Source organism: Rhea americana, unplaced genomic scaffold, assembly GCF_003343005.1.
Source record: "Rhea americana isolate MKP2758 unplaced genomic scaffold, rheAme1 scaffold_188, whole genome shotgun sequence".
NCBI classification, from domain to species: Eukaryota; Metazoa; Chordata; class Aves; order Rheiformes; family Rheidae; genus Rhea; species Rhea americana.
Genome location: NW_028186016.1, coordinates 886,246 through 911,818, shown reverse-complemented (window position 1 = coordinate 911,818; position 25,573 = coordinate 886,246). Strand labels below are relative to the sequence as shown.

At 37.7% G+C, this 25,573-nt stretch overlaps 1 protein-coding gene across 1 annotated transcript in view; it reads left to right on the top strand.

Moving 5' to 3' along the window:
- BRINP3 (BMP/retinoic acid inducible neural specific 3) overlaps positions 1–25,573 on the top strand; it is a 162,357-nt gene that overhangs the window by 97,335 nt on the left and 39,449 nt on the right. Inside the window, exons 5-6 of the mRNA XM_085302198.1 lie at positions 8,086–8,191; positions 11,277–11,513. Coding sequence (XP_085158324.1) covers positions 8,086–8,191; positions 11,277–11,513 — 343 coding nt within the window. The remainder of the gene's footprint in view (positions 1–8,085; positions 8,192–11,276; positions 11,514–25,573) is intronic.

Here is a 25,573-nt window from a genome sequence, read left to right as displayed (position 1 = left end):
ATGTGACAGATTTGTGTATGGCCTAGTGAACAGACCTACATAAGCCTAATTGATAGGACCTTTTACTGCCACAAATCAGGATTCTTCGAAGGATTTCCCAGCTAAGCTCAGCACTCTGTCTAGATAACATTGCCCCTTGGGTCTAATTCCAAGAGCAGTTTTCTGCGTGTTTTTATTATTATTATTCATGAAWTGAGAATATCCAGAATGACTCAGTTGTTAGCCAAATCTTTCTAAAGAGTAGCCCACTTGTCCACTCATGAACCTTTAGAGATGATGGAAAAGTTAAGGTCTAGCAATTGAATTTAATGAGATAGTCTTAGTGCCATATGTCAGAGATTTTCGCCTGCAAATAATATGAAAACCCACATGATGGATCTGGCCTCGCTAGCTGAAAATAAAGGATTTGGGGAAGTGCCCGGGCATTTTCCATAGAGCTGTAATTCCTGCTTCTCAAGAAGGCTTTTTGTTTGAATTCTTTGTGTTTCTGCTCTGTAACAGTCCTTCATTACTCATTATATTTGCAAAGATACTTCAGCAGCATTTGATAYATTTACAGTTACAGGTACAAGCAGTCATCCTATCTAGTCAAACTTAGCAAAATTATGAATCCAGTTTTATTTGTATTGTTTAGAGTAAAGCACTAAACTGATATAAAGCTTCCTTCTTACCTCCTGATGTGGTGTGCACTTTTGGATAAGCAGATTTGCTCACTTTTCCTCTGCAGTATTTTTTATGTGTGTTTTGTTCATTAAAATTTTGAAGAGTAGAGTGAAAAATACAACAGACTATCTAACTCCTACCTGGTCCTCATTCATTACAGACAATTTCTACAGTCTACGGACTAGTGAGTRTTTGACATCAAAAGTCTCTATATTTCAGAATAGGTATAACCAAAGACATATCAGTCTTTAYCATGCTACAAAATTCTTCACTTAACCTTTGGGTATTTGGGTGTATCTTTCCTTTGCTGCCTGATRGACTAAATCGGGAAGATCAAACCTTGTACAGAACACAACTACCAACTCTCATTTCCCATAAATTTTGGCTAACTAGCAAACTTGAGYTCAGTCCTCCTCATTCCTCAGCCATAGCAGAAAGGTGATACAATTAGCTGGAATTCATTAGGGGGGATTAACATTTCTTGGGGGGAGGGGAGAAATTTATTCTGTTTTTATAAACTATTTTGTTTTTGCAAACTTCATGGTTGGTTTGTTTAACTAATCACTTTTCTTTTATATGGTTTACATCAGTTTTACTTTAGCTCGCTTAAAGGATTTAGAAAACATCGGCAAACTTTTGCAGGCTTCAGAACAGATTCAGCACTGTTTCTTAAGATTAAACACCAAAACCTTTGTGTTTCACTCTTCTATAGCTAATTCCAGTATTGATCCTTGATCAGGTTTTTAAGTACTATTACAGATAAATATTTTCCTATGAGATAATATTTGACAAGCAGTACCTGTGTCTTGTTTAAGAGAGAAATGCCAGAGGTTTGATTTCTGAATCCTCTTCTGACAAGTTTCCCAATCCTAWTGGCCTGTTTTGTGTAATAATTGTATGATCTGGAGCTAGACAAGGTGCATGACGTATATCTTCACTGCAGCATGATTCAAAATCATATTCTAGTCTCAAGTGTTCTTCCCATGTCTTTTTATAAGTTCACAAGGATTAAAGGCTGAAGATTTGCTTTTGCCACAGATGAAACTACAGGGTATGAACAGAGCAGCATAAACAAGCAGAGTTACAAAGTAACACACGTAAACTGTTAATCTGACCCTGGGTAGGCATCCACCCACCCTAGTATGAAGTAAAAATTAAAGCTTCAGTATAAAGCTGCTTTTGTTTCCTACAACAAGTTTAGCCAAGCATCTCTGTTTGGTTTGAACGTAAATAGAGATTTAATGATGAAATTACAGGTCAGTTACCACTGTTAACTCCATGATCAGGTCTTCAAACATGCAGGAAAATATGTCAAAATGATAATATTTTAAAAAATAGAGTTTTGAAAAAAATGTAAAATGAAAGGTGGCCATACCAACGAGACAGAAAAGGCAAATGTGTTAATCTTCTACAAAATGGAAAAAAATGGGCAGGAAGCAATTAGGACACAATCTAAAAGYAAGTCCTCAAAAAAGCCCAGGGTACATTAGGAATTGTAGTGATATGGATAGCATAAAAGAAAMTGTAGTTTAGATGACTTCCAGGGGAGGAAGTGCAAGATATGGAACTAACTTCGACTGGTAAATTTTTCTGAGACTATACAGAGGAGATCACACCTAAGTTTCAGACTTGCAGAGAAAAGTTTAATCATAGATAGGTTCTCCCTGGAAAATTCAAATCCTAGTTAATTTCTGTTCYTATCATTTTGATTTATTTTTTCCTGAGCTTAACTATTTTGTACCCTTTTTAAGATATTTCTGATTTAAGTTTTAATGTTCRCCTTTAGTACTTAAATGTTTAGGAGTGAGAATGGTTGTTCCCTGCACTTCTCCATGTGTGTACAGTTGAGGTTTTTRTCAAATAGTCTGATATAAGTGTTTTTAACTCTTTTTTATTCCTCTTAAAATGTAATATATATWTTTTTAAATAAGCATAGTCAAGGCAAAATGCTTCAAAATCAACCAAAAACAGTGCTAATATTCACCTAGACCTCTTTTTTCCTGCTATTTTTCATTAAAAAAGAACGATTTTCACTTTGCATTCTGATTCAGGATCGACGTTCTTTTTCACACTTTTCCAACCTCAGAAAATTATTTTCCATTCAGCTCCAGTATTATTGTGACTAATGTTAGCCATGATTCTTATATATGGCCAAATTGTGCTGTCTTCTTGCAACTAAGAGGGAAGCAGTGAAAAAGCCCAGTAGTCAAGGACTGCATGTTTAAAACTGAGTCATGAAGATATAAATTTTATATTGAATACTCCTGGGAAGTCCTTATATGAGGACTGTGAAGAAATAGGATTTTGCAGTTGGGCTAAATGTGCTCTAAGATTTCTTTCTAGCTTTTTGTCCGTTATATGGTAATGGAATTACACACGGAGAAAGATGGAGGGCTGGTAACGGGGTTTTGCTTTAGTGGACTTCTTTGCTTTTGCTTTCTGTAGATACCCTGAGTTTTTTATGCACATGAAATATTATTTTAATTTGTATCTTTGCTGTCCTCTTTGTTTCTAATTTTATCTTTTAACTAAAATATATAGGTTTCATTTATTGTTCACTACTCAGCTGTCTCTTTAGGCAATAAAAGTTGTGAAAAAGTAATATTAGCATTCATTTAAGTGACTAAGACCAGGCAAGCAGAAGTATCTAAATATAAACTGAAACAAAATACTCAGCTTTTATTACTTCTTCGCTAAGAAGTCCATTATTTCTCCATAAGAGAACTTCTCTCGCACACATTGCTCAGGGCTAGTTAAGAGAGAKAGCTTGTACCTTCAGGGAGAATGCCTGCCCTCATTTCCTTGAGAAAGCTAATTCAAGCCTTTATCTCTGCATATAAGGATAGTAGAGACCCTTCTTTTTTTCTGACAGCCTCCGATTCAGGGAACTTGCCCCTTCATTTTGACTGGTGTAAATCYTATATTAAGAATGTAACAACAGAATAGAATTAAGGTAGGCTGAATTCCTTTCCAACTCCTAAAACATTTTGATTTCCTGGGTAGGCAATGACTAATGTGGGGATAACACCTTCCAGTTTCACTGGTGTTGTAATGCAGTCATCTAGCTCAGAGCTTATTCCTGAGAGTGAAGAGACTAAGTATGGGGAGGGGAGGGACTACGCAGATCTYTTGGGAAGCTTTATTGTTGCATTCAAATAGAACTGAAAGTCATCGCCTTGCTCAAAAGCTTTATAAAAAGTTCTTATTCCACTTCTACTGAAGCTAATCAAAATTTTGCACTTTATTTCATTTGCAAAGATACCAAGCTTGCTGTTCCTGTTACGCCTTATAACCGCACACAATAAGAAAATATGGTTTCTCCTGAGTTAGTGGACTCTTCAAACTGAGAAGTCAGTCCTATTGTGTCAGCACTGCTGCTAGAAAATGTTACATACCTATGAAGTATTGCTTTAAAATGATGACACCAAAAAAGAAAACCCATTAAAACATTGGTCCAACCTCTGATATTGAGTACTGTYAGTTTACCTCTGTCTCCTTCAGAAACATTCATTTATCTGACAGCATGACAAGTGACAGTTTGGGGGAAATTAAGAAGGTTTGCTTTACTTTAATGATACACTAATTAGCGTGAGCCTTTTAATATTCCCAATGACACAAGAAGGGCAGTGGAGCAGCAACTACTGCATTACAAAGAAAGGAGCTGAACAAAATGCTTTTGAGAAAAGCTGGAGAGCTTTGGGAAAAAAGGAAAGTCAGCAGGGGAGCCACTTTGAAACAGAAAGTGCTTAGTCCCTACTCATTTGATCTGCTTGTTTTTTTTTAGGTGAAATAAGCAYTGACTGCAGCATGTGCAGGCATGACAATATGAGGGGAAGCAGACTTGAAGACAAGTCCTGAAGGTGATGGTTGTAGGAGAGTCATACATGAGAATCCTAAGGAGAAATGGAGGACGAAAAACATGTGTTGCAAGGACATCCTGCTAGATGAGCCCAGGCAGCTCCTCRTGCCCATTCTTTCTGACACTGAGGCCACATATAAGCATGGTTTTGCAGCCCATCCACAAGTGTCAAACACCTTTCATAGAGCTTTATCTACCACCACAAAATGATCTGTGTCCCACAGCAGCACTAGTGGAGTATGGAGACCACTGTGTCCTGGTCTGTAACTCGTAGCCCTGGTCACTATTATTTTGTAATTACATGAGAGGACTTTGGATTACATTAGACCCAGCCAACCACCCTCACTATGTTACTAGTACCACCGAATGTTTTATAATGGAAAAGATTTATTGAGTACAAATGATAACAGCAGGATCTGATCTTACCTAACTATTAATTAGCTTCCTTGTGTAAGAAGCAGCATTTTTCCCTCCTCCCCAAATATCCTCCAGAATTTCAAAGAACTCAAATTTCATTTTTTTTACCAGAAACTGTTTGCTTCAGGTTTCTTCTCCTTCCATACTTTTACTCATTCTTCTGTCTGCACAGGTCATTCTGAAGAGACCTTTCTCCATGAGTAGCATCATGTATGTATGATGAGGTTGCTTCAAAAGCATTATTTGAATGTTTAAAATATTAAGCAGAGTTATACAAATCTGAATGCGGCTGCCTGTTTTGAAGTGGCTAGCATTGTCTCATTCTCCTTTGTGTTGGCGTACTTATCTTCCTTAGAAGCCAAATATATATTTTAAAGAGTCTTCCTGAAGAGGATGGTCCTTTATGCAAGACAGCACACCACCTCTGCATGGGCATGTAGTTAGGGATATTAGCTACGTGCATTTGAAAAGGCACACCAGGAACAAAATCTCTGCGGAAATATATTTCCTGTTCATTAGGAAAGCCTTCTATAGGCTTAATTATCATGGACAAAAAAAGCACATAGTTTCCTAGGGAAATACTACCCACTGATATTACAGGAATTGAGCCCTGCTAAAGAGCTAGGAGGTATGTTCTCAGTGCACTTATAATCAGATCGTTATCACCATGGTTATGAGTTTTAACTGATTGAAAACTGTAGGCATTTGTCTCATTAATGCGAAATGTTATAGTTTATTTCTGGGAGCTGAAAACCCTGCTGCCTGGGGAAACCTGCTCTGTGATAATCTTTGAAAACAAGGCACTTGAGAATAGCCTGCCTGGTTCATGTCAGATGGTTTTACACATATTTCGTTACTGGTTCTTAAGGGGTTTTGGTTATTAAATAACTTTTTTTCCATGGTATTTTGCTCTGTGAGTTAGTGTTCTTTATGGACTGTAAGACTAGTGCTTACAGAAAAAAACATGTTGTTATGATGGTTTTTGTCCATCCATAATCACTTCTGGGCTATGCCAGAACTTTAACGTTTGCTTTGCATTTATGACTTACTTTTCCTTGTCCCGTTTTTAGTTTATCTTCAGACACACTGTGATCTAGGGACTGAATTTAATCACACTTCTGTGTTTGGAAGATAATTAAATAAGTGATGTTCTCGCTCCAGTTTTGTTTCTGTCATTGCAGTCTTCTTCCTGTCGCAGAAGGAAAACGCAAAATTATCGGCAATTTCAGTAACAGGGGGATCGAGCTAGAATTCATTCATTTGGACCATTTGTTTTCCCTGTAGTCAGCTTTGTTATTAAAATGAGTTACCCAGAAATGAAATTCTGGCACTTGATCTGAAAACTTGTCAGGAAGTTGAGCCTTTCTCACATAATCTCTAATTGCATTTATCAGCTACTCAAATTTTTCTTATAGTCTTTGCCAAGTAGGATTTGTACAGCAATAAAAGAACACGTATAACCACCTCCTTTTGACCTCAGATTGGAAGTGCCGTCCACAAAAGGTTGGGATTTGGATGATTTTTATAGTGTTTACCCTTTCTTTTTTGTATATTGGGACTATGAGTTTCTATGTTGCTTTTTTCAATGCATTTTGCGTGCAGAAGCTAAGAACACCAGAGCAAGGATGTTGGCAGAGGAAGGCTGGGCTTTTGGGAAAGTAAAATACATAGCACAAATATACAAATTTGAGGGGAAAATTAAGTTTTAGACCAGACCCTTAATTATTGCTGTATTTATAGTCAGAACTTGGACCTTGTTTACTTTTGCCCAAACCGCTGGTGTTAGGTGCATCTCCAGGCAAGTGAACTAGCTCAGGGGCAGGCTCCAAGTGCTGTGATCCTTAGACTCGCCTCTTCCTCGGTCACCACCACCTAATCACAACAAGTCCTGTCGCTTCCATGAGAAAAATGGTGGTAACCCATAAACATCTCTATCCTTCTTTTATTGTCTTCTGGCTGTTCATCTCATTTAATGTACCCGTACTCCTTATCTTTGTTATTCTTGTAAATGAATTAAGATTCCTTATGTGGGCCTATAGTATTACAGAAAAAAAAAAAAAAAAAAGGATTTTAGGATGCAATTTCAGACTGCTGATTTGGGGGGCAGCGAGGAGAGGGCTGAAGCTGCCTGGGTTAACGAAAGCTACCATTTCTGCAGTGTCCTTGCCAAATCTGATGCCTTTCTGTGCTGATTCAGGATAATCAAGCAAAAGACAGGGCAAATCTGTCCCTGGCGTAGCTAGTAAAGAAAGCCAAGTACATCGACGACTTTGCCAAAAGGAAGAGGGCAAGGAAGCCTGAGGGTAGCAGCTGGAAGGACTTTTGGATGGGGCTGATAGAGGAGTTGGCTGTATTTTGATGACAAATGGGATTGGGAAGATATCCTAATGGTCAGCATTTCCTGCTATGGCTCTGCCTGCATGATTTTTCTCCTACTTTTTCTGTCCTCTTTCWGCCTGATCTTGCTATAAAGGAGAAAGAACTACAAAAGCATGAATTTTCTACAATCCAGCCCGGGGGGAAAGGCCTGGGGAAGTGTTTGTATATCTGTCCTAAGGGTTTGGGGGTTTTCCCTGGCTCCCTGCAGCAGGCTGGAGGAAAAGGCTGGGATGCTGCCCAGCCTGCTGTGCCGCTGCCAGCCCGCCCTCCGGGCATCACAGAAAAGCTCAGCACTGTGTCGCTGAGAACCTGGATGAGACCCCGCTCTTGGCCCGCAGCAGCAAAAAAAGAAACTCGTTTTTATAATGCTCTTCTGGACGCTCTCAAAATTACCCATAATATCCCATGAAGTCTATAAATGACTTGTCACACACACAATTCAGGGAAAATCATAGTCCTCCTTACAACAAATTACATTTATTAAGCTCATTCTGATTCACATGTTTATGAAAGAATAAACCATCTTTAGACTATTGACCTGGTAAAGCCTTTTTAAGGAGTCCTTGCAATAGAACTCTCCAAAGTTCGCTGTGCTGGTAAAATATTTGCGATTATACTTTCGGTAAATAAAAGGAGCAGTTTCACATGAGTTAAGTTGGAAATGTGCAGACAGCTGAATTGAAGGGAAACTTTATAAAACAAACTTCTGAACACCTCGCTCTGTTCTGAATAACACAGCAAACTGTTTTCCCTTCCCTTGCCATCAGGTAACAGAAACGCGGACTGGTCCTCTTGGCTGCAGTAACTATGACAACCTAGATTCTGTCAGTTCTGTTCTGGTTCAGAGTCCTGAAAATAAGATTCAGTTGCAAGGTATGTAGGTGCAATTTTATTAATTTGTTTTTAACTGGATGGCATTTATCACACTATTTGTTTTCTTCTTTTTTCCCACTTCATAAAGGTCATTTTCCTTTTTTTTTTCTTTTTGTCTAGTAAGTACCTTCTAGACAGAGTGAAGGAAATGTCAGTATTGCCTTGAAATGGAAACAATATCTATCCTCCATCAGAAAATAATTTGAATAATGCTGTTACCATTTTATGGCCTTATTTAGCAATCACTTATGCACCTTTTACCTAGCCCGAATCCCCATAGATTTCACTGAGAAGGGAACGACATTCAGCATGTTCAACCTCCTTTGCACACACCGAGTAGTAGCATCACTGGGCATAGATTTAGAAAGGCTCTGAATAACGCAGAGTCCAAACGCTCCTCTGGGGCTTTTAAGAAAAACTGTGAAGGCTAGGCATCATATCACATTCATCAGAAAAATAACAATAATAGAAAAGCAAATAAAATAAGAGGCATCATTCRTAATTCAATTTTTGCCAATCCCAGTAGATGCATACCTCGGCCTGTGTGTTAGGCACCTCATGAGCATCTCATTATTACTCCTATGAAAGACTAAATTCTCTAATTTACTTACTTGTGCATACCTCTAATAAAGAGGGCATAACAGCAGCACAGCAGCATATATAGGACTGCTATAAACAGCAGTGTATACCTCTGATACACTTGTGTACATATAGAAAGAGAGCAGGATTTCGTTCTCAATTTGCAGTTTCAGGTGGTTAATCACAATATTATTTCCAATTTTAAGCGTTTTTGCTGTTGGTTCATAAATCAGTTAAACAGAGAGTGTGAATTTTCTGCTGATTATTAACAGATTGACAGGGAAAGATTATCTTCCTATTTAGTATATCTATACACGTTTCTTTTTCTTTTTTACCTTTCCCTTCTCCCTCTGGAAGGAGAGAACAGGTTAAATGCCATACTATCACACAGTGATTTTACAGGCAATATATATATATTTTTAAGACAATCTCATTATTTTCACTGGTATTCAGTGAAAAGTCCCCAGAAATAATTTGCCACTTTAAATGATCTCCAGCATTTGAATGACATTTGTCAGTTCGAGTTTGGAAATTAGTCTTTGCATCTGTCTGATGGAGGTTAGACACATGTCACTGTGGCATCATTAAAAGGAATATATTATTAGAGCTGCTTAAACTATTTTGTATTTATTATGCACGAGCTGAACAAGACCCAAGACTGCTGATCTAGGTTTGCTTTTTGTTTCACAGTTTCAAGACTTTTCACAAGAATACTTGCACATTGAAATGTATACCCAGGTAGCAAGGATTTTACAAGTTTTGATATGAGGCAGAAGAAAGCACAAACGGATCTGGCTTTAGCAATGCTATCAGTGGTCTCTTATGCTTTCATGATATGGCTTTCTGCTTGAAAAGTTTATAAAATAATCATTATAGCTCTTATTTTTGCATACCTAACAATAAGGAACAAATGTCCATGGAACTGAACAAGTGCCTGTATGGTAGAGAACTATATCACAAATAACCTATCCATATACTGAAAACTGACTTGGCCCACTAATAAGGTCCATTACTTCCAGCAAGACCGATTTTGCTTTTAGATACTTTTAAATGTGCCCCTTATAGCCACAGAAAATGAAGCCAAAAAGATGAGGTGCCTTATTGTGGTTTTTTGATTGATGTGTTGTTTAATACAGTAATAGCTGTAGCTGATAACTGATAGCTCAGATCATTTAAAATGTTTCTATATAAAATGCTCATCCCCATCATTGGGATCATATGAACAGTGTTGAAAATTTTCAGAGGAGGATGTCTATGTTTCTGGTCACAAATATTCTGAATTTTTAATTCATCTGCTCTGTGGTTCCGATGCAACAGACACTTTTGCAGGGCCTCTGCTTGTCATGACAGGGTAAGACATGAAAACACGTTTCAGAGTAAGTCAGGACATAACCGGAGCCTTTCGAAACAAAACGGCAGCTAGACTTTGCACCCCTTTTCCATGTAAAGCCTTGAGTAGATTGAAGAATTAATTATCTTTTTCAGGCTTTTGAAGTCCTACCCAGCATGTCCAGATGATGGTTCCTCTGGCATTTTGAAATTCCTTCCAGGAAATAGGTAACATCTATTTGATGGGCGAAGCCTGTTCCAGTACATGCTGCGGCCAGAGGGCATCACTAGGTGAAGAGGGCCTACGCAGCACGTTAGAAGTCCATACACTGAAAAAATCAATAACAAAGCTGCTGTTTGTTTGGTTTTATCCAAAGTGATATAATTACAACTCCTAATGACTCATCATACACATATTTTTGCACCACATTTAGGGAGAAAAGTCCATTAAATATCAGTGCTATAAGACATGAAATATGAGGCTAATTTTATTTTTCTAACATTTCCTCCAGCTCAACTTCTCTCATCCTTCTTGGTTTGTCTCTACAGAATCATGCACAGATAACTAGAATAATTTAGATACAGTGGTACTTTGGAAGTGGCTTGTGGTGCCAAAGGCAACATGGAGAACAATCACTACCGAACAGAAACGTTTACCTTCACCCCTCTGTTTTACCAATTATGCTGTCTCTTTACTCTCCTTGTTGCTGTCTTTCAGGATTGCTTTCCCTTCATCAGCAATCTCAAAATTTGCATTAAATGCTAGCATGGGGATCATAATTCAGCTGCAAGCTGCAAAACCCTTACAGCAGAGACTGTTCACTCAGCAGTACTTAACAAGGAAAAGTTGATGTCATCCTTTCTTTCTGTTTTTGACAGTCTCTCCCAGAAATAAATTGCCCCAGTAAATGCTCTATCCGAGGAGCACAGATTATTGGTTAGTGGAATTTTTATTCCTTACCGAGATGGAAATGTAGGAAATTCTTCTGAAATTAAGTCTTAAGCAAGGAAATATATAACATTGTGCAAATGCTAGATAGACAGTAAATTGACCTAAATAAGCTATAGTTTCCTTTCATACCTATCTTTTTCCTTTTTTTTTTGTTTTGTTTTGCTACCAGTTTAGGGAAGCATCCCTCTGCATTTAATAACATAATGCCTACTTTATTTCCTTCAGGTCTTCAGGTCATCCTGCCCGAGTATCTGCAAGAGCATTTTGTACAGGCAGCTCTGAGCTACATCGCCTGCAACTCGGAAGGGGAATTCATCTGCAAGGACAATGACTGCTGGTGTCAGTGTGGGCCCAAATTCCCRGAGTGCAACTGTCCCTACATGGACATTCAAGCCATGGAAGAAAATCTGCTTCGCATAAGTGAGATCTGGAATGCATACAACAGTGAATTTGAAGAATCCGGTAAGAGGCTTTAAATTACTTCCCTCTGTTGGGCTGCAGCTCGCAAAATGTATTTGTATAGCAACCTCCATTTGCAATTGCCAGAATGATTCGTATGTCAAAAGCTAAGCAAATGCTTAAGTGCCTCCTTGACCAGAGTCTTAATTATTATCATGTTCTGATAAGAAAAGCTCCCTCACCTCATGAGGTTCAGCAGTATGTGTTGTACATTGCTGATTGCATTAGGATTTCGGCAAGCTGTGTTTGAACGTGCAATTGCTGCACTTTGTGGAGTCTAGGGCTGCTGAAGGGTTGCTCCCTTCTGGAGCAAGAAGTGTACTGATGGGAGGAGACAGCAGAATGGAGGAGGAACAAGCTCAGATACTGCACAGATAATGTGAACTTCTGAAACAACAGCTTGTGCTCACATCTCTGTTGAGCATAAGCATTGGGTCAAAGTTTCTCCTGTACTTCCCTTTTATCCCATCCTTCCAGAGATACCAAGACAGATCTGAAGGGTTCAATTTGCCCTTAATTTACCAAGCTGTTAGCAATTCATCCATCGTAGCTGGTAGCTTGCTCCTTCACGTGATTTCTGTTTAAATAGACTTTCCCATTTTGTTTCTATAACAAGTTTTTGCTGCACTGGTTCTCTCTAAAGCATCAAGGTTGGCATCATACATCATTTTACTTGTCCTTATCATCAGAATTTCCAGACCCATAAAGAATGGGAATTGCAGGTAAAATCGGCTTTTGAACAACTATTTTCACAACTCACTCACTCAATGATATCAGTAACAGCTGCCTAGCCAGATGGTGGGAAAAGTAAGGGGAGCTCAGCAGAGCTGAGAAAAATGAAAAAAAAAAAAATGATGGAGATAAGGAAGGAGGAGAAAAAAGGCAGGAAAAAGCAGAATAAACGCAGAAAGAGAAGGGAAAAAAAGCAACTAATCTGAAGTGATTTGCACTAGAGAAAAAGGAAAAGGAAGAGGGGAAAAAAACAATGCTATGGGGATGGGCAGAGCACCAGAGAACCGAGGACATATCAGTACAATACTTAGCTGTGAACATGCACATCCGCTTACTTTCATTTTTTACCTTGGTTGTCTCATTAAAGACTGGTTTCTCTATTCAGGGTTAAAATTTTCAAAAGACTCTAACTCTGCTATGTTTTCCGTTGCTATAAGTCTTTAGTGAAATTTGAGTAATAAATGTATGAGTATCCCTTTTGAAGATCTCAGACCATTTTCCTAGTTCTTGTCTCACTCTATCCTATGAGTGTATATCACAAATTGCATATCACAAATGAGGATATAGAACTTATATTTTCCTTGGAGGATCATAGACATTACTGATTATAAAAATGTTTCATTTCTGTGTACATAAAAACAGCATTTTTGCAATGGTAGTTTTGACACCACTAGTCATTTCTGGAGTTACACTTTCATTTACTGCCTTGTGAATCAAGTGTACTGAATCTACAGAAGGACACGGCTTTGTTTACCATATTTTGCCCTGTTCAAATGGGGATGTGGCGTTATTCAGTGACTGAAGAACGTCAGTCGATGTCACCTACTTAATGGCAGTTTCAGCTTGCAGAAAGCATACTGGATAATGAACGTATTTCTGCCTCAGTGGAGGATTTTCGTTGCAAGCTGTACAGAATCGCATACAGGGGCACCATTTTTCTTATAAAGCAGAATAGCTAATTGCTGGCTACACCTAGTGTCCCAATCTCGGGATTCAGAGACCTGAATGCTGGGGGGAGAAGGAGGTAAGAGTTTGATTCTGTGCTTTCACGAAAGGCTCCTTAGCTATACTGTGTTGATCATTGAAATGACAACTTTACGTGCATGTGTCAAGTAATTACTAGGAGGTGTGTTTATTAAAAAGGGTGGCGTAGAGATTATTAACGTCAGTRAGCTGCGTGCCAGCTTTAGCTTCAAAAGCTTTAGCCTTTGAATTATTTAAATTACTCTTAATTTAATAAATATATAAAACACCTATTTCTAAATCTCACAGGTAGCTTAGAAATGCTCTGCTTTCATTTAGAGACTTTTGCATAAAGACATGCACTGCAAGAAGGTATAGGTGACCTCACTGTGTTTGGGTCTGCAATCTGTTGAAAAAAAGTTGGCAAGTGAACTTTTGATAGATAACTTTGTTATTGCCGATTCAACCTCCCATAAACCTATATAAATCATAGGTTACTATCTGAAAAGCTAGTGTCACATCCAGACGGTAAATAGATTTCTAGCCACACTGACTATTGAGATTCTGAAAACCTTTGAGATTATGAAATATTTAAGCTATGAAACATATCTTAACAAAGGTCAGCATTACCTGATTCATGTTAATAACATATTTTTTGAATAAAAGTGCCTCGCATTAAACAAAAGTAATATTTTAAATAGATTTTATCTGACTTTTATATGGCAAATATATCCTTCGGGTTTTGTCTAAATCAGCATGAGTCAGCTTTTGGGACATCATTTTGGTTGGAATGCATTTATAGTAAAAATAAATTAGCCAGACAATAAGTATGAAAGAGGGCAAGGTAAGGTATTGATTTCAAGTCTGAGTAGATAACGGACAGGATAACCCAGAGCTACAGAACCCATACAGCCTACTGCTAACTACATAGGAATAAATGAATGAATGAATTTYTTTAACATACATGACCTCTGGATCCAAGTTACATGCAGGTATCTTCATTTTCTAACTTTTCYGTCTTCCGTCTTCCCCTTCCTTATCTTACTTATAACAAGACAGTTCTCTGAATAGAGAGACAGGTTTTGTCCCTAGATGCAGGTMTGTAAAACCTACTGGGTTCACTTGAGGTCATGCATATTTTCTCTGGACAGAATTTAGCCTAAAGAGGAAGAAGCAAATATTTTGTTTAAGATGACTTGTTTGCTGTCAGTGTTATCTCCCCTTATGTCTGTTCTGGATAAAACAATTGAGGAATAGATTTTTCAAAGGCAGAAGTGGCAGTTCTTCGTTTCCTAACTCCCATTTAAAATCAATCGGTAGCTAACTGCTGTTTGTATCTTTGAAAATCTCTGCCTGAATCTCCAGGAATAAAGAAAAGGAAAAAAAAAAAAACACTATTATTTTCTCTAAGACCTACTGCTTTCTTCCAGATTAATCAGATTACAGTATTGTTTTGCTTTTCAAATCATGAGATGCAAAAAGAAATCATCTATCCCTAACTAAAAGTCAAATCTCTCCTATACAACAATTGCATGTAGCAAATTACTTAGTATGGCCACTCTTTGCGTATACTCCCAACTATGATAAGTAATTATGTTAAATGAATGAGAAATTAGATGAAGAGGAAGTATGTGCCTCACTGAAGGATTTTGCCTGGTTTCCATATAGGAAAACGTTGATCTGCAACTGGCATTTGCTGGTAGCGTCAGTTCAGCTTGGAGCAAGGGTGATTAATAGAAACTTGAAGACCAAGTGAAATTCCAATTCAGAATGTGTCATTCCTTGTTATGTGCAGCTTTCATTTCACTCAGGCTCTTCTGGCATCTTTTAAGAACTTCAATTTTGGAGGACATTGAGCAGTATGTTATTTACCTCACAGTAGACCTGGCTGGCTTTTTCATCTTTCTAGTTGCCCTCCAGAAATACCTACTTGATCGCAATTAGCTCAGTGAGTTTCCTATAACCTCTTATGTACTGTGTTCTCACTCAAAGAAAAGACAAGAGAGCTACTTCAGATTGTTTAATTTGAGCCATCTGCTTATTCCTTATCACATCTTGTGGCCTTCAAACTTAGCTGCTACTCTTACAAGAAGAGCAGCTGTTTCCTTATGAAAAACCCATCCTGAAGCTGTTCAACCTTTATTAAAAGATTTCATGAGTTTCTTGAGGCCTTTGGCTGAAAGAACACGCACGCAGAAATCTCTCTGAGAATGCCACTCCAAGAAGCCATGTTTTTTCACCATATCACCTGACAATTGGCTTAGAAATATCATCCCTGATGCAGTCAAACAGTGACATTATCCTTTTTTTATGTGCATGAAATGAGCCTTTTACTGGGATTTATTGCGTAAAAGGACAGTTAGATGATCGAGTTGGTCTCTTGTTCTTACAGGCCACTAGGTTTAACTGAGATCCCAGAACAGGAGGTCAAGCAACATTTAGATTAAAGCACTGCAGTCCTCTCCAATACATACAAATTTAGCTTCCCTCTTTTTTTGTGTGTCGTATTTTTCATGTTATGTGAAATATTGCCACTTTTCCTGCATCCCTTTATCCCCAGCATCAGGACCATGTGCGATCTTTGGCTCTCCCTATTACTCCATTCTCTCAGTAAATCTTATTTTTCCTGTTCAGGAAAGGGTTTTGACTTAAACATCCAAGTGCTACATATTTTCACACACTAAACAAGCCTCAAGTGATTCCCTCAGAAAGTGCCAAAATTTAGATGCATTTAAGGTATGATGAGACATTTTGCAGCTTATTGTGCCACCAGCATTGAAGATGATATCAATGAGCATCTTCTCTTGTTGTACATCACTGATTTGGGAATTTTTTCAGAGTCTTGACAAGCCTTAACATACAAAAAAGCTAATTCCAGTATGCAACTGTGCCAACTGCTGGCTGGCAACAACACTCTACAGTTTATGACCCACTGCTTTAAAACACCTGGAAGGCATAAAGACCCACAAAAAAAAGGTCATATATCACTTTYTGATAGCAAAGTTAACAGAAAGGCTGTGCTTTAACAGCCTACTCATTATACCAGCTTATCCAACATCCCAGCTGATGGGAAGAGATTGCAGAGTAGGAATTTAATGACACATTCTGAATTGGAATTTCACTTGGTCTTCAAGTTTCTATTAATCACCCGTGCTCAAATTTGAACTGACACTATGAGCAAATGCCAAATACTTACTGTCATAAGTATCGCAAGCTTTCACCATAGTTACCACTAGATGACCAGCTTATCCTTCCTCAAAGGGTGAGAGAATGATTTCTCTTACCCTTTGAGGTGACATCTTCCATGCTTCCTTCCAAGTTGCTTCCTAGATTTAGTTAGTAGTTTTTTTCTTGTTATATAGAAAATAAGAGAGACACAACAGATCATTTTTCTTTTCTTAGTAGCTATGAATCAGTATAATGGGATTTATAGAGAAGACTAGTCCAGCCAAATGCTCTGTGTTGTCTGCAGAAAAATAATGAATATGGAAGTTGATGGAGGAATTTAGCAGCAAGGATAATAAGATGGTAATATATGGTACCATAATCCTCGTGTGGTTGGCTGCTATATACCTTTGGAAATCTGGACACTTCATTTAAATAATTTCAGTGAAAAGAGCTTTCATGTGAAAGTAGGATGCTCAGTGATAGCTAAAAGAAATTTGTAGCAAACTATGTTGTGACTTCATTACATGTTTTAAAATGAGGATGAAAGGATTGCTTGAACTATAGATGTCAAAAGCATGTTTCCATAATTTTACTTTTTATCACTAACATTTATGAGACCTCCTGGAAGTAAACTCTTCTTCCATTCAAGCATTTATTTTTATAATTAGCTTACATGCAGTGGCAGCTTGCTGTCTTGCCATTGCATTTTTCCCAAGTGCTGAACAGTTGATTTCTTTTCTGTTGAAGGCAACAAAACATTTCTTGGAATATTTCTTTGAAAGGCATGGAATAAGTGGACGTGCAGCAAAGATATGAGGAAGTATGTTTTCAAAACAACTTTGAAATGGAAAAATTATTCTTCTAATATTATTCTAATATTCAGTGTAATTATAATGTACTGTAGAAGCAAATAGCATGTCTGCACAAATCGGACAGAAAACTTTTTGTGCTTTCAGGTGTTTCAGTGAAGTGCTGAAATAAGCACTTCACTGATTTTTTAATCAGGTGTAGTCCATTAAATTCACAGATTTGATGTATATGTTTATATGTTTAAATGTTAATCATCAGCTTAAAGGGATCAGAGCCAGAACACCTAGGACCTTGAAGAATTTGGCCCACTGGACACAAAAACTCTTTATACTACCAAATGGGTGGCTTCACAGACATAAGCAAAAGCCAAAAATCCTTCTGTAAATATTTTGAAATATATCCTACTACAGTTTTAGAAGACAAACTTCTGGTCTCCAATGTGGAGTTTGAGTCTTCCAGCTTCTACATCTGTCTTATAGAGATATTGTAAAAGGTGAAATTCAGTATTTTAGAAAGTGACAATAGTATAAATGCAACCAAAGTCAATTGATATTAACTTTCAAATAAATATTTGCTGAAACTATTTTTTCATTGTACATCCACTCTCCATCACTGCTGTGATTGCAAAGTACTAGCTGAACTGAATTGCTATTGCAAGCTATTTCTTTTTTAAGTGCCTAGATTCAAAGGATTTGGATTTCATGGCTAAAGCATCTCATTATTCCATAATAATTCCAGGATATCTTGCTACTACTCAGTGATGTAGTTTACGCGTACCAGCTTAAAATTATCTGAAAAAATCCAGAGTTTTGAAAGGTTCACCTGAAAATTAGATTTGAATCCTCAGTTAAAGTGCTTACAATGTTACCAAAGTCATTCTAGTTTGTATCAGCATAGGATTTGTTCTGAGACTTTACAGTACTGCTTCCTCAGTTCAATTATTTTTCCTTTCTTTTACAGCAGTCGAAATACTGCTATTCCCAAAAATCTCTTGCAAAAAAGAACTGGATGTAAAGAATTGGGGAAAGCAGGTTCTAAGAGTGGATGATAAGCCTATTTCTGAATTCAGTATCAGCAGTGCTGCAGATGAGGAAGTTCAGGCATCTCATTCTTTTTGGGGGTAGTATTTGCACCTCATACAATTACTTTAATGTTGAAATCTACACAAGGTAATAGAAGAGATCATCTGCGCTATGCTCTTCCATAATATTCAGTGAGATTTAGGGAATTATCCATTTAACAGTCTGATGAATTTTTATCTCCATCTTTAAAATTACAAAACCTCGTAGTGGTGGCAAAACACCATATTTTGATAACAAACCTCCAGAATCTCTCAAATTCTTTCCATCACCCTTCTTCTTCAATTCATATTGTCCCATATGAAATTTGAGCATCCTGTAAAAGAAAATACAAACTCTGAAATAAGAAAGGATCTTTGCATTAAACATGTCTGTTTCCCAGATCTGCCAATCTACTTGATTGAAAACAAGCACAGCAGAAGCCCAAAGCTGGTCCTGGAAGAAGTAAGGAATTAGCCTTCTCTCACTCTAGAAGTTAATCTAGATCTTTATCAATGGAAACTCATATACAAATTTCCACATTCACTTTGGCAAATATTTTTACCATTGAATACCACTAAAAGACAGCATGTGTTTTATTTTTACCCTTTTCATTTTGCAGCTAATGGTGGTGTTCACTTCTGAGTCATTTGAGTTGGATCTCTCAAGAGGTTGGCCAACCATTTGTGGTCATGCTGTAGTTCTCCAAAAAAGCCCCATGTGCCACCTCCAGGCCTCACAACCACTTTGCTGCATTTTGTGAAGGATCYATTTGCTCATAGTGAAGTCAGTTTCCCATACGCAGGCTGTTAAGCATGATAAAATACTGTCTTTCAGTAAAATCAGGAATGGCGATTCCAACTGTTACCAACATAAAAGCACAAAGGTGCTCGAGGGCGACTTCTTCCCACCCTCTGCTATTCTTATGAATTTGCTACAGATTGGCAGTATTGCCTTTATGATTATTGAGGCCTTAGAAAGCTGTAAAGAAGGAATTCTGTTTGCTTCCAAAGTTAGAAAAAGGCCATGAGAGTTACTCAGATAAATATATCCACAGCAAGTGATCGTATTTACTCTCAAAATCAGCTCAAACCTCTTATTATTTCACAGGGAAGAGAATTTCACTGTCTCATTATTCTTGCTTCTAGAGATTCTTGGATGTCAATCACACACTTATTTATATACCTGTTGAGGAGTTTTAGGGCTTTTTGTTTTTTTTATTTTTTTGAGTCAATTTGAATAATAATTAAAAACTAGTGGAAGTAGCCAGGGTAATCAAAATGATTCAATTCACCCACAAAAGAATATTTATACTGAAATAAAACCAACATGAACACAGCCAGTGAAACAAAATGTAAATTTAAATCTGTGAGGACTGTTCTGAAGACAGAAATCCCAGAYATCTGGTTTGACAGAATGTGTTACGACAGCAGCCAATGACAAATAAAGACATTCTAGAGGAAATGTGAATTTCCACGTAAGCCACAATGATGTTTCCGTCATCAGATAAACAGTGTTTTTTTTATCATTTCATGCAATGTTGTCACTTTTGGAAGTTCTGGAATCATCTTAATTATGAATTATTTGAATATCTTTCAATAGTGTATGAGGGAAAGCAATCAGCATCTCTCACGTGTGGTTCACTCTTTCTCTTCATCTTCATCAGGCAAGCACTTAAAAATATTGCTATGATTATAGTGTGTCATATTATTTCCAGGCTACAGCCAGACTGAATTTAGTCAGTGATATTTAACTCTATCCATCTCTCTATTTAGTCAGAAAAATCCAGTATAATTTTGTTTGCCGTCCTAGTAAGACACTGTTTTTTGCTATTCCTCTGTTGGAAGTTCTTTCTGAAAGCTGCTTTAGCAAACATGGGCACCATGGGATTCCTTTTTATTGCCTCTCACTATCTTCAAATCAAAGTCACTTAGTTGACAAGTAAAAAGTTTTTTTTTTTTTCCTAGCAACCAAGCCTGCAGATTTACTACAYGATGTAGACATCAGCTTGGATTCTGGCCTTCTCCCTTATCATAATTAGTAATAACCAAATACAGYCACAGTAATTCCTGCGCAGCTTATTTTGCTTTATTTTTTTTTCCAGACTTCCTTTGGTTAATCACTAGGTAAAATTACTCWGGTTTTTTTAGGGTTCCCTCTGATCCTTTTAGTAGGATTTTAGGGGGAAAAAATTGAGAATCTACGTTCTAAGACATTTTAAAGCACAGTTCATGTACTGAATATCTCATTTGCACCTGTTTCAGATTACTAAAAATGAGTGCAAGGGCAGAAGTAAGCTGCAGGTTTAATTTGGAAATGTCATATCACACATAGATGTTGCTATATCTCCTCAGAAGAAACTTCTTGCTGTTGTAACAGAAGAAAAGCACTCAGATTGACTTTCAGAGCTTGTCTTGAGATTCCAAGTCCTAAATAACATTGTGAAGTGAGTAGATTTGATTTGGCACCACAGGCAGCCAGTAAATCTGGAGCCTCAAACTGCCATTTGCAGAGAAGACATTTTCCACTAGAAGTTCTCCTTTACAGGGGTCCAATAACATATTACTGATTTTCCAGTTAGCAGGTTTTAACTCATATGGATGTAGCTAAGTTTAAAAAGGAAACCTGAAATTTAGTCTGAATGCTGAAGGATTTCTTCAGTTTATAAAAACACCAAACTTAACCTCACTCTCGACCCAGCTTTGTTTCCATTGATTCAGAAGGAAGAGAGAGGTCATGGGGTTAGCATGGTTGGCCTCTCCGTTGACCAGAGTAGACCAATTGCTGTGCAAAAGTAGTCTCATTTGAAATCTTAATTGAAAGACTCCTTGTGAAAAGTCTGAATAGATTCACTGATGGCTGAARGTGTTTTTTAATCACTAAGAATAAAGACTTTAATCAATATGGTTCAAAACCGTTTGCCCCTGRGCAGTAGAATAGTGGTTCTTTCTAAAATGGTCCATACAGCTTCAGGCTTGAAGCCAAAAAACCTCAGCCTCCTGAGTTCTTAATATAATTATTGTTTTCTCTATTATCTTGCAAGGGCGTTAATTTGCCTCCCAGTAATTAACTTCCCCGTGCAGTTGTCAGGAGGTTTAATCAATAATACATACAGATGCACCAAGCTGTCGTTCCTTCTGTGTTTGATATTCCCCCTGACCCCTGCAGAGGTGTTGCTCTCCTAATAAAACGAACAGGTGGGATGTGCAGAAGTTCTTCGGAGAGCCAGTATCTAAATTGTTCGTCCCCTACTCTGAAACCGAAAGTGCAGCCAATGCTGACGATATAATCRCCTTCATTTCAAACCTAAAAGCATTACACGCCGCCTGTGAAAAGCAGCACCTGGCAAATCAACTTAGTCAAGTTTTACAAGATGCTGCATTCGCTGACCCTTTAAGCCTCCTGATGACATTGTAATAAAAGAGGAGGAGCAGAAGGCTTGATCTAATATAATTCTACCTATRTCCACCGCGTACAGGACATAATGTAATTCCCTTCAAAGCTGGTGACAGAACCTCATTCTTGGTGGAATTCCAATCTGCTCTGGCAGCTTTGGGCTTTCTTTATTAAGAGCGATGTCATTCCGTGGCCTCTCTTTTCTTCTAGGGCAATGTTGTCTGTTCTGATTCATAGCTGCTTAAATCTTCTAACAGCTTAACACCGATTATTTACTTCAGTGTGTTCTCCAAGAACAGTTTTCACTTTCATTCATTCTCTTCCCCAATCTACGCTTCTGTGACTTGTTACATGTTTCTTTGCCTTACCCAGTTTTCATGTGTTCATAACAGAGAAAAAATTTGGTAGCTTTCTGGGTGACAGAGTTTGCGTCTAAATCTGCACATAATAATATGTTCCACGCACTATGTATATTTAAATTGCTCTAGAATAACAACAGACTTCTACACTGAGTAAAAGTTAGGATGATTGTGCTGCAGGGACATGCATATATATCAAAACATAAACGGAAATGATTGAATGGTTCACAGAACAAAAAATTCTGAAATAACCTAAAATTCAGTAAAAATAAATTTCGGGAGAGATGAAAGTTTGCAGTTAATTCTAAGGAACATCCAGCTGGTGCCTAGGAATGCAAACATTTTTAAAAGAGTAATGATGCAAAGTCACATCTGAAGAAATACCTGATGAAATGAAGGGAATGTCCTTCAAACATCGAGGTTTTCAGAGACAGCTCTTGGAGTCTGCCTTGCTGATTTTTGAAAAGCAAATTCACTGGCAAGGTCATGTTTAGACTGAGAATAAGAAACAAATCATTTCTTGATTATAGAAAACTTAAGTCCTTTCAGCTCTCAGCACAGTCGATGGAAGATTATTATCTCCTGGCTAGCAATCTTTCAGAACTAATCCTTCATTTGCGGTAAGATACTCTGTCTTTACTAGAAAGTTCAATTCTCCAACATCTTCYTCTTTATTTGTGCACCAAGAAGGCCAAAGGCTTGTGAGGGCAGCAGCTGAGGTCTTTTATTCCTTTAAGAGCTTGCCATTCATTGCATTAATTATAGATATGACTAATGCAAATATATATTAAAAAATTAATTGCAGTGTAACRTTTGAATGAAGTCCCTAAGAAACTATACACTAATGAAGGACCAGAGGATCTCCATTCCACTCCAGTCCTAAGTTCACATACTGGGATATCCAGTAGGAGATATCCAGTAAAAAAAAAAAAGAAAACAACAACAACAAAAAAAAAATGCTTGCTCAGTTGCTCAGTGCGATTTGTTTCCTCTGGACGTTACAAAGAAGTTAGATTGTACCAGTTCAAATAGCCTGCTCAGGATTAAATGCTGAGTTTCTCTCCTCCTTCCTATGCAGTCTGCATCTTTCACAGTGCATTCATTTCCTTCTGGCAGTTTGTCCTTCAGAGAGTTGAAAAAAGTGTTCATTTGCTTTGGAAAAGCAAATGCTTTAATTACAGGGAGAGCTCAAGAATTTACACTAGCCAGAAGAAAAATGCAAAGTTCAGCATTAGTATMTTTTCTGTGAAGAAGTAAGGTGGCTTCGAGCTGCAGTCTTATGCTTCCTTGGTTTGGATTATTTTCAGATATGTATTTCTTGGAACGCAGCTGCTGCTTCTTCTGACAAATTAAGTAATGTATCATGAACAACTAAAATTCATTGCAACATAAAAACAAATATATGTTCATTTTAGTGCTTTGTTTTCTCCTAGCTTGTGAATCATGGTGGGCTATTTTATAAACTATATATCTTTTATAAATCTCTTTAATAATATCTGCACAATATTGCGGCAGCACTTTATTGAACAGCAGCCTTATCCAGCCATTCGAAATGTAGCTCCTATTGCTTTTTATTCCCTCAGACTACAATTCTACTAGCTCTGTGGTTTGAGGTTTCAATTTGCAACTGACACTGGTATTTGACTTGCTATAATATTTATTGCCCTGATTACAATTAAAAGCAGTGTTATGGGAAAGGAGTGACATTACCATGGTCTTATTATTAGAGTGGAAGGTTTTTCACATACTGTACCGCTATGTGAAAGCGTGATAAGCTATCAGGGATTATGCTATCTTTCCTATCCGAACTCCTGCTTCTCACACTAATTGCAGCTATCACTGTGGACTCCATGGAGGATGCCATTGCCTGGAGCCAAATGTGAATTTATTATTATTATTTGTATTACATGGCAACAATTAAATTTGGGGTCTATTGTGCTAACTACTCTATAAAGATATAGTAAGAGACAGCCACCTCCCTGAAGAACTTGTAGGCTAAGCAGAAAAGACAGCTGAAGGGTAGAAGAGATGAATATTGATCTACAAAATACTACAAAACATTGAGGCAGTTGTTTTGAAGGAAAACAGGAATAATAATCTTTCCATAATTGTAAAACAATGCTTTTTTAACAGAATACGGTAAAGTACTTTGACCTTCATTTTGAAATGATTTTTCATTTTGTCATTTATTATTTTATAATGCTTTATATTATAATGCAAAATTAAAGTTTGACATTAAAATGCATAACTTCTGTTCCCTCAAGGTGAAGTATATTGATTGACTTAAAGCAAAGTAAACCAGGAAAACCTTGCAATGTTCCTTTCAGCGGATTGCAGAGGAAGCAGAGACTTTTGGAGAATTTCAGAGCCATTCAAAAGATTTAGGTTGTATTCTAATTTCGGAATCTAAAAATCCTTCCACAAAATGGATTTTCTATGCTCTGCACAGTTCCGCTTAAGACTCTTCTTTGTTCTGAAATGAACAGCTTTAGCAGCTTTCCTTAGCTTTTGTGTGAAATTAATTGGTAGTCTTTACTCCAGTTTCTGGTCTACAACAAAAATAAACCAGTATTTGTATTAAATGGTAGGCTTATTTACAGCATCAGCAGATAAGGCAGCACTGAAATGGGCACAGGGATCTAGCAAATTGGCAGAGGAAGGCTGGATGGCTTGTTTTGCTGCTGTACGTCATCTTTTCCGTAGGTAAATGGACAGCTGCTGTTACCAGAGGTTTTCCGTAGCRTTTTTCAGGGCTAATCAAAGCTTTTGGTTGGAACATTTTTTGTTGGCTGTGACTGTTGATTCTTATGCAATACTTTCTGTTTATTTTGACTTACTATTTCAACAAATTTCATTATGTCATAGGGAAGGATRTTGAAATCAGTTCTAGGCAAATAATCAGCAAAATTAGACAAGAAGGGAGAAACTGAACTTGCAATCATAATTGAAATTTCAAACTCCTTAAGTAGTCTTTTCCCTCACAGGCATTCCCTGCTTGTTCATACGGTCACCACCAATACTGTCAGAGAAGACCTGGGAGCAAATTGGGAGTGACTACATGTGTTGAGGGTTAGGATTACAGGCAAGAAGGTGTCTTYTCCATCCTGCCAGGTAAAGGAAAGGCTTGTGTAGGGTGGATGCTACTGGGTGGCAGTAACAAGAGACACCTCAGTAATGATAAAACAAGGCAAAGGAACACAGACCTCAAGTGTGGCTACACAAGTGCACACAGCTTGAGAAAAGAGCGGAAAGAACTAGAGCTCGGTATGCAGTCACAGAGCTGCAGTGTCTTTAGAGTAACTGAGATAGAGCGGGAAAGCTCACCCAACTGGAGTGCTGTGCTAGATACGTGCCCTTCAGGAAACACAGGCAGCAATAACAAGAAGGGCAGTTGCTTTCCATGAGGAGGAGAAGYTTGGATATATGGAGCTCTTCAACGGGATGGGTAACATCGGGGTTAAASCTTGTGGGTCCTGGTCAGAGGAGAGGCCAATGAGGGTGACACTGTGGAGTGAATGTGTTACAGACCACCCATTCAGGTCAAGCAAGTGGATGAAGCATTCTTTAAACATCTGGA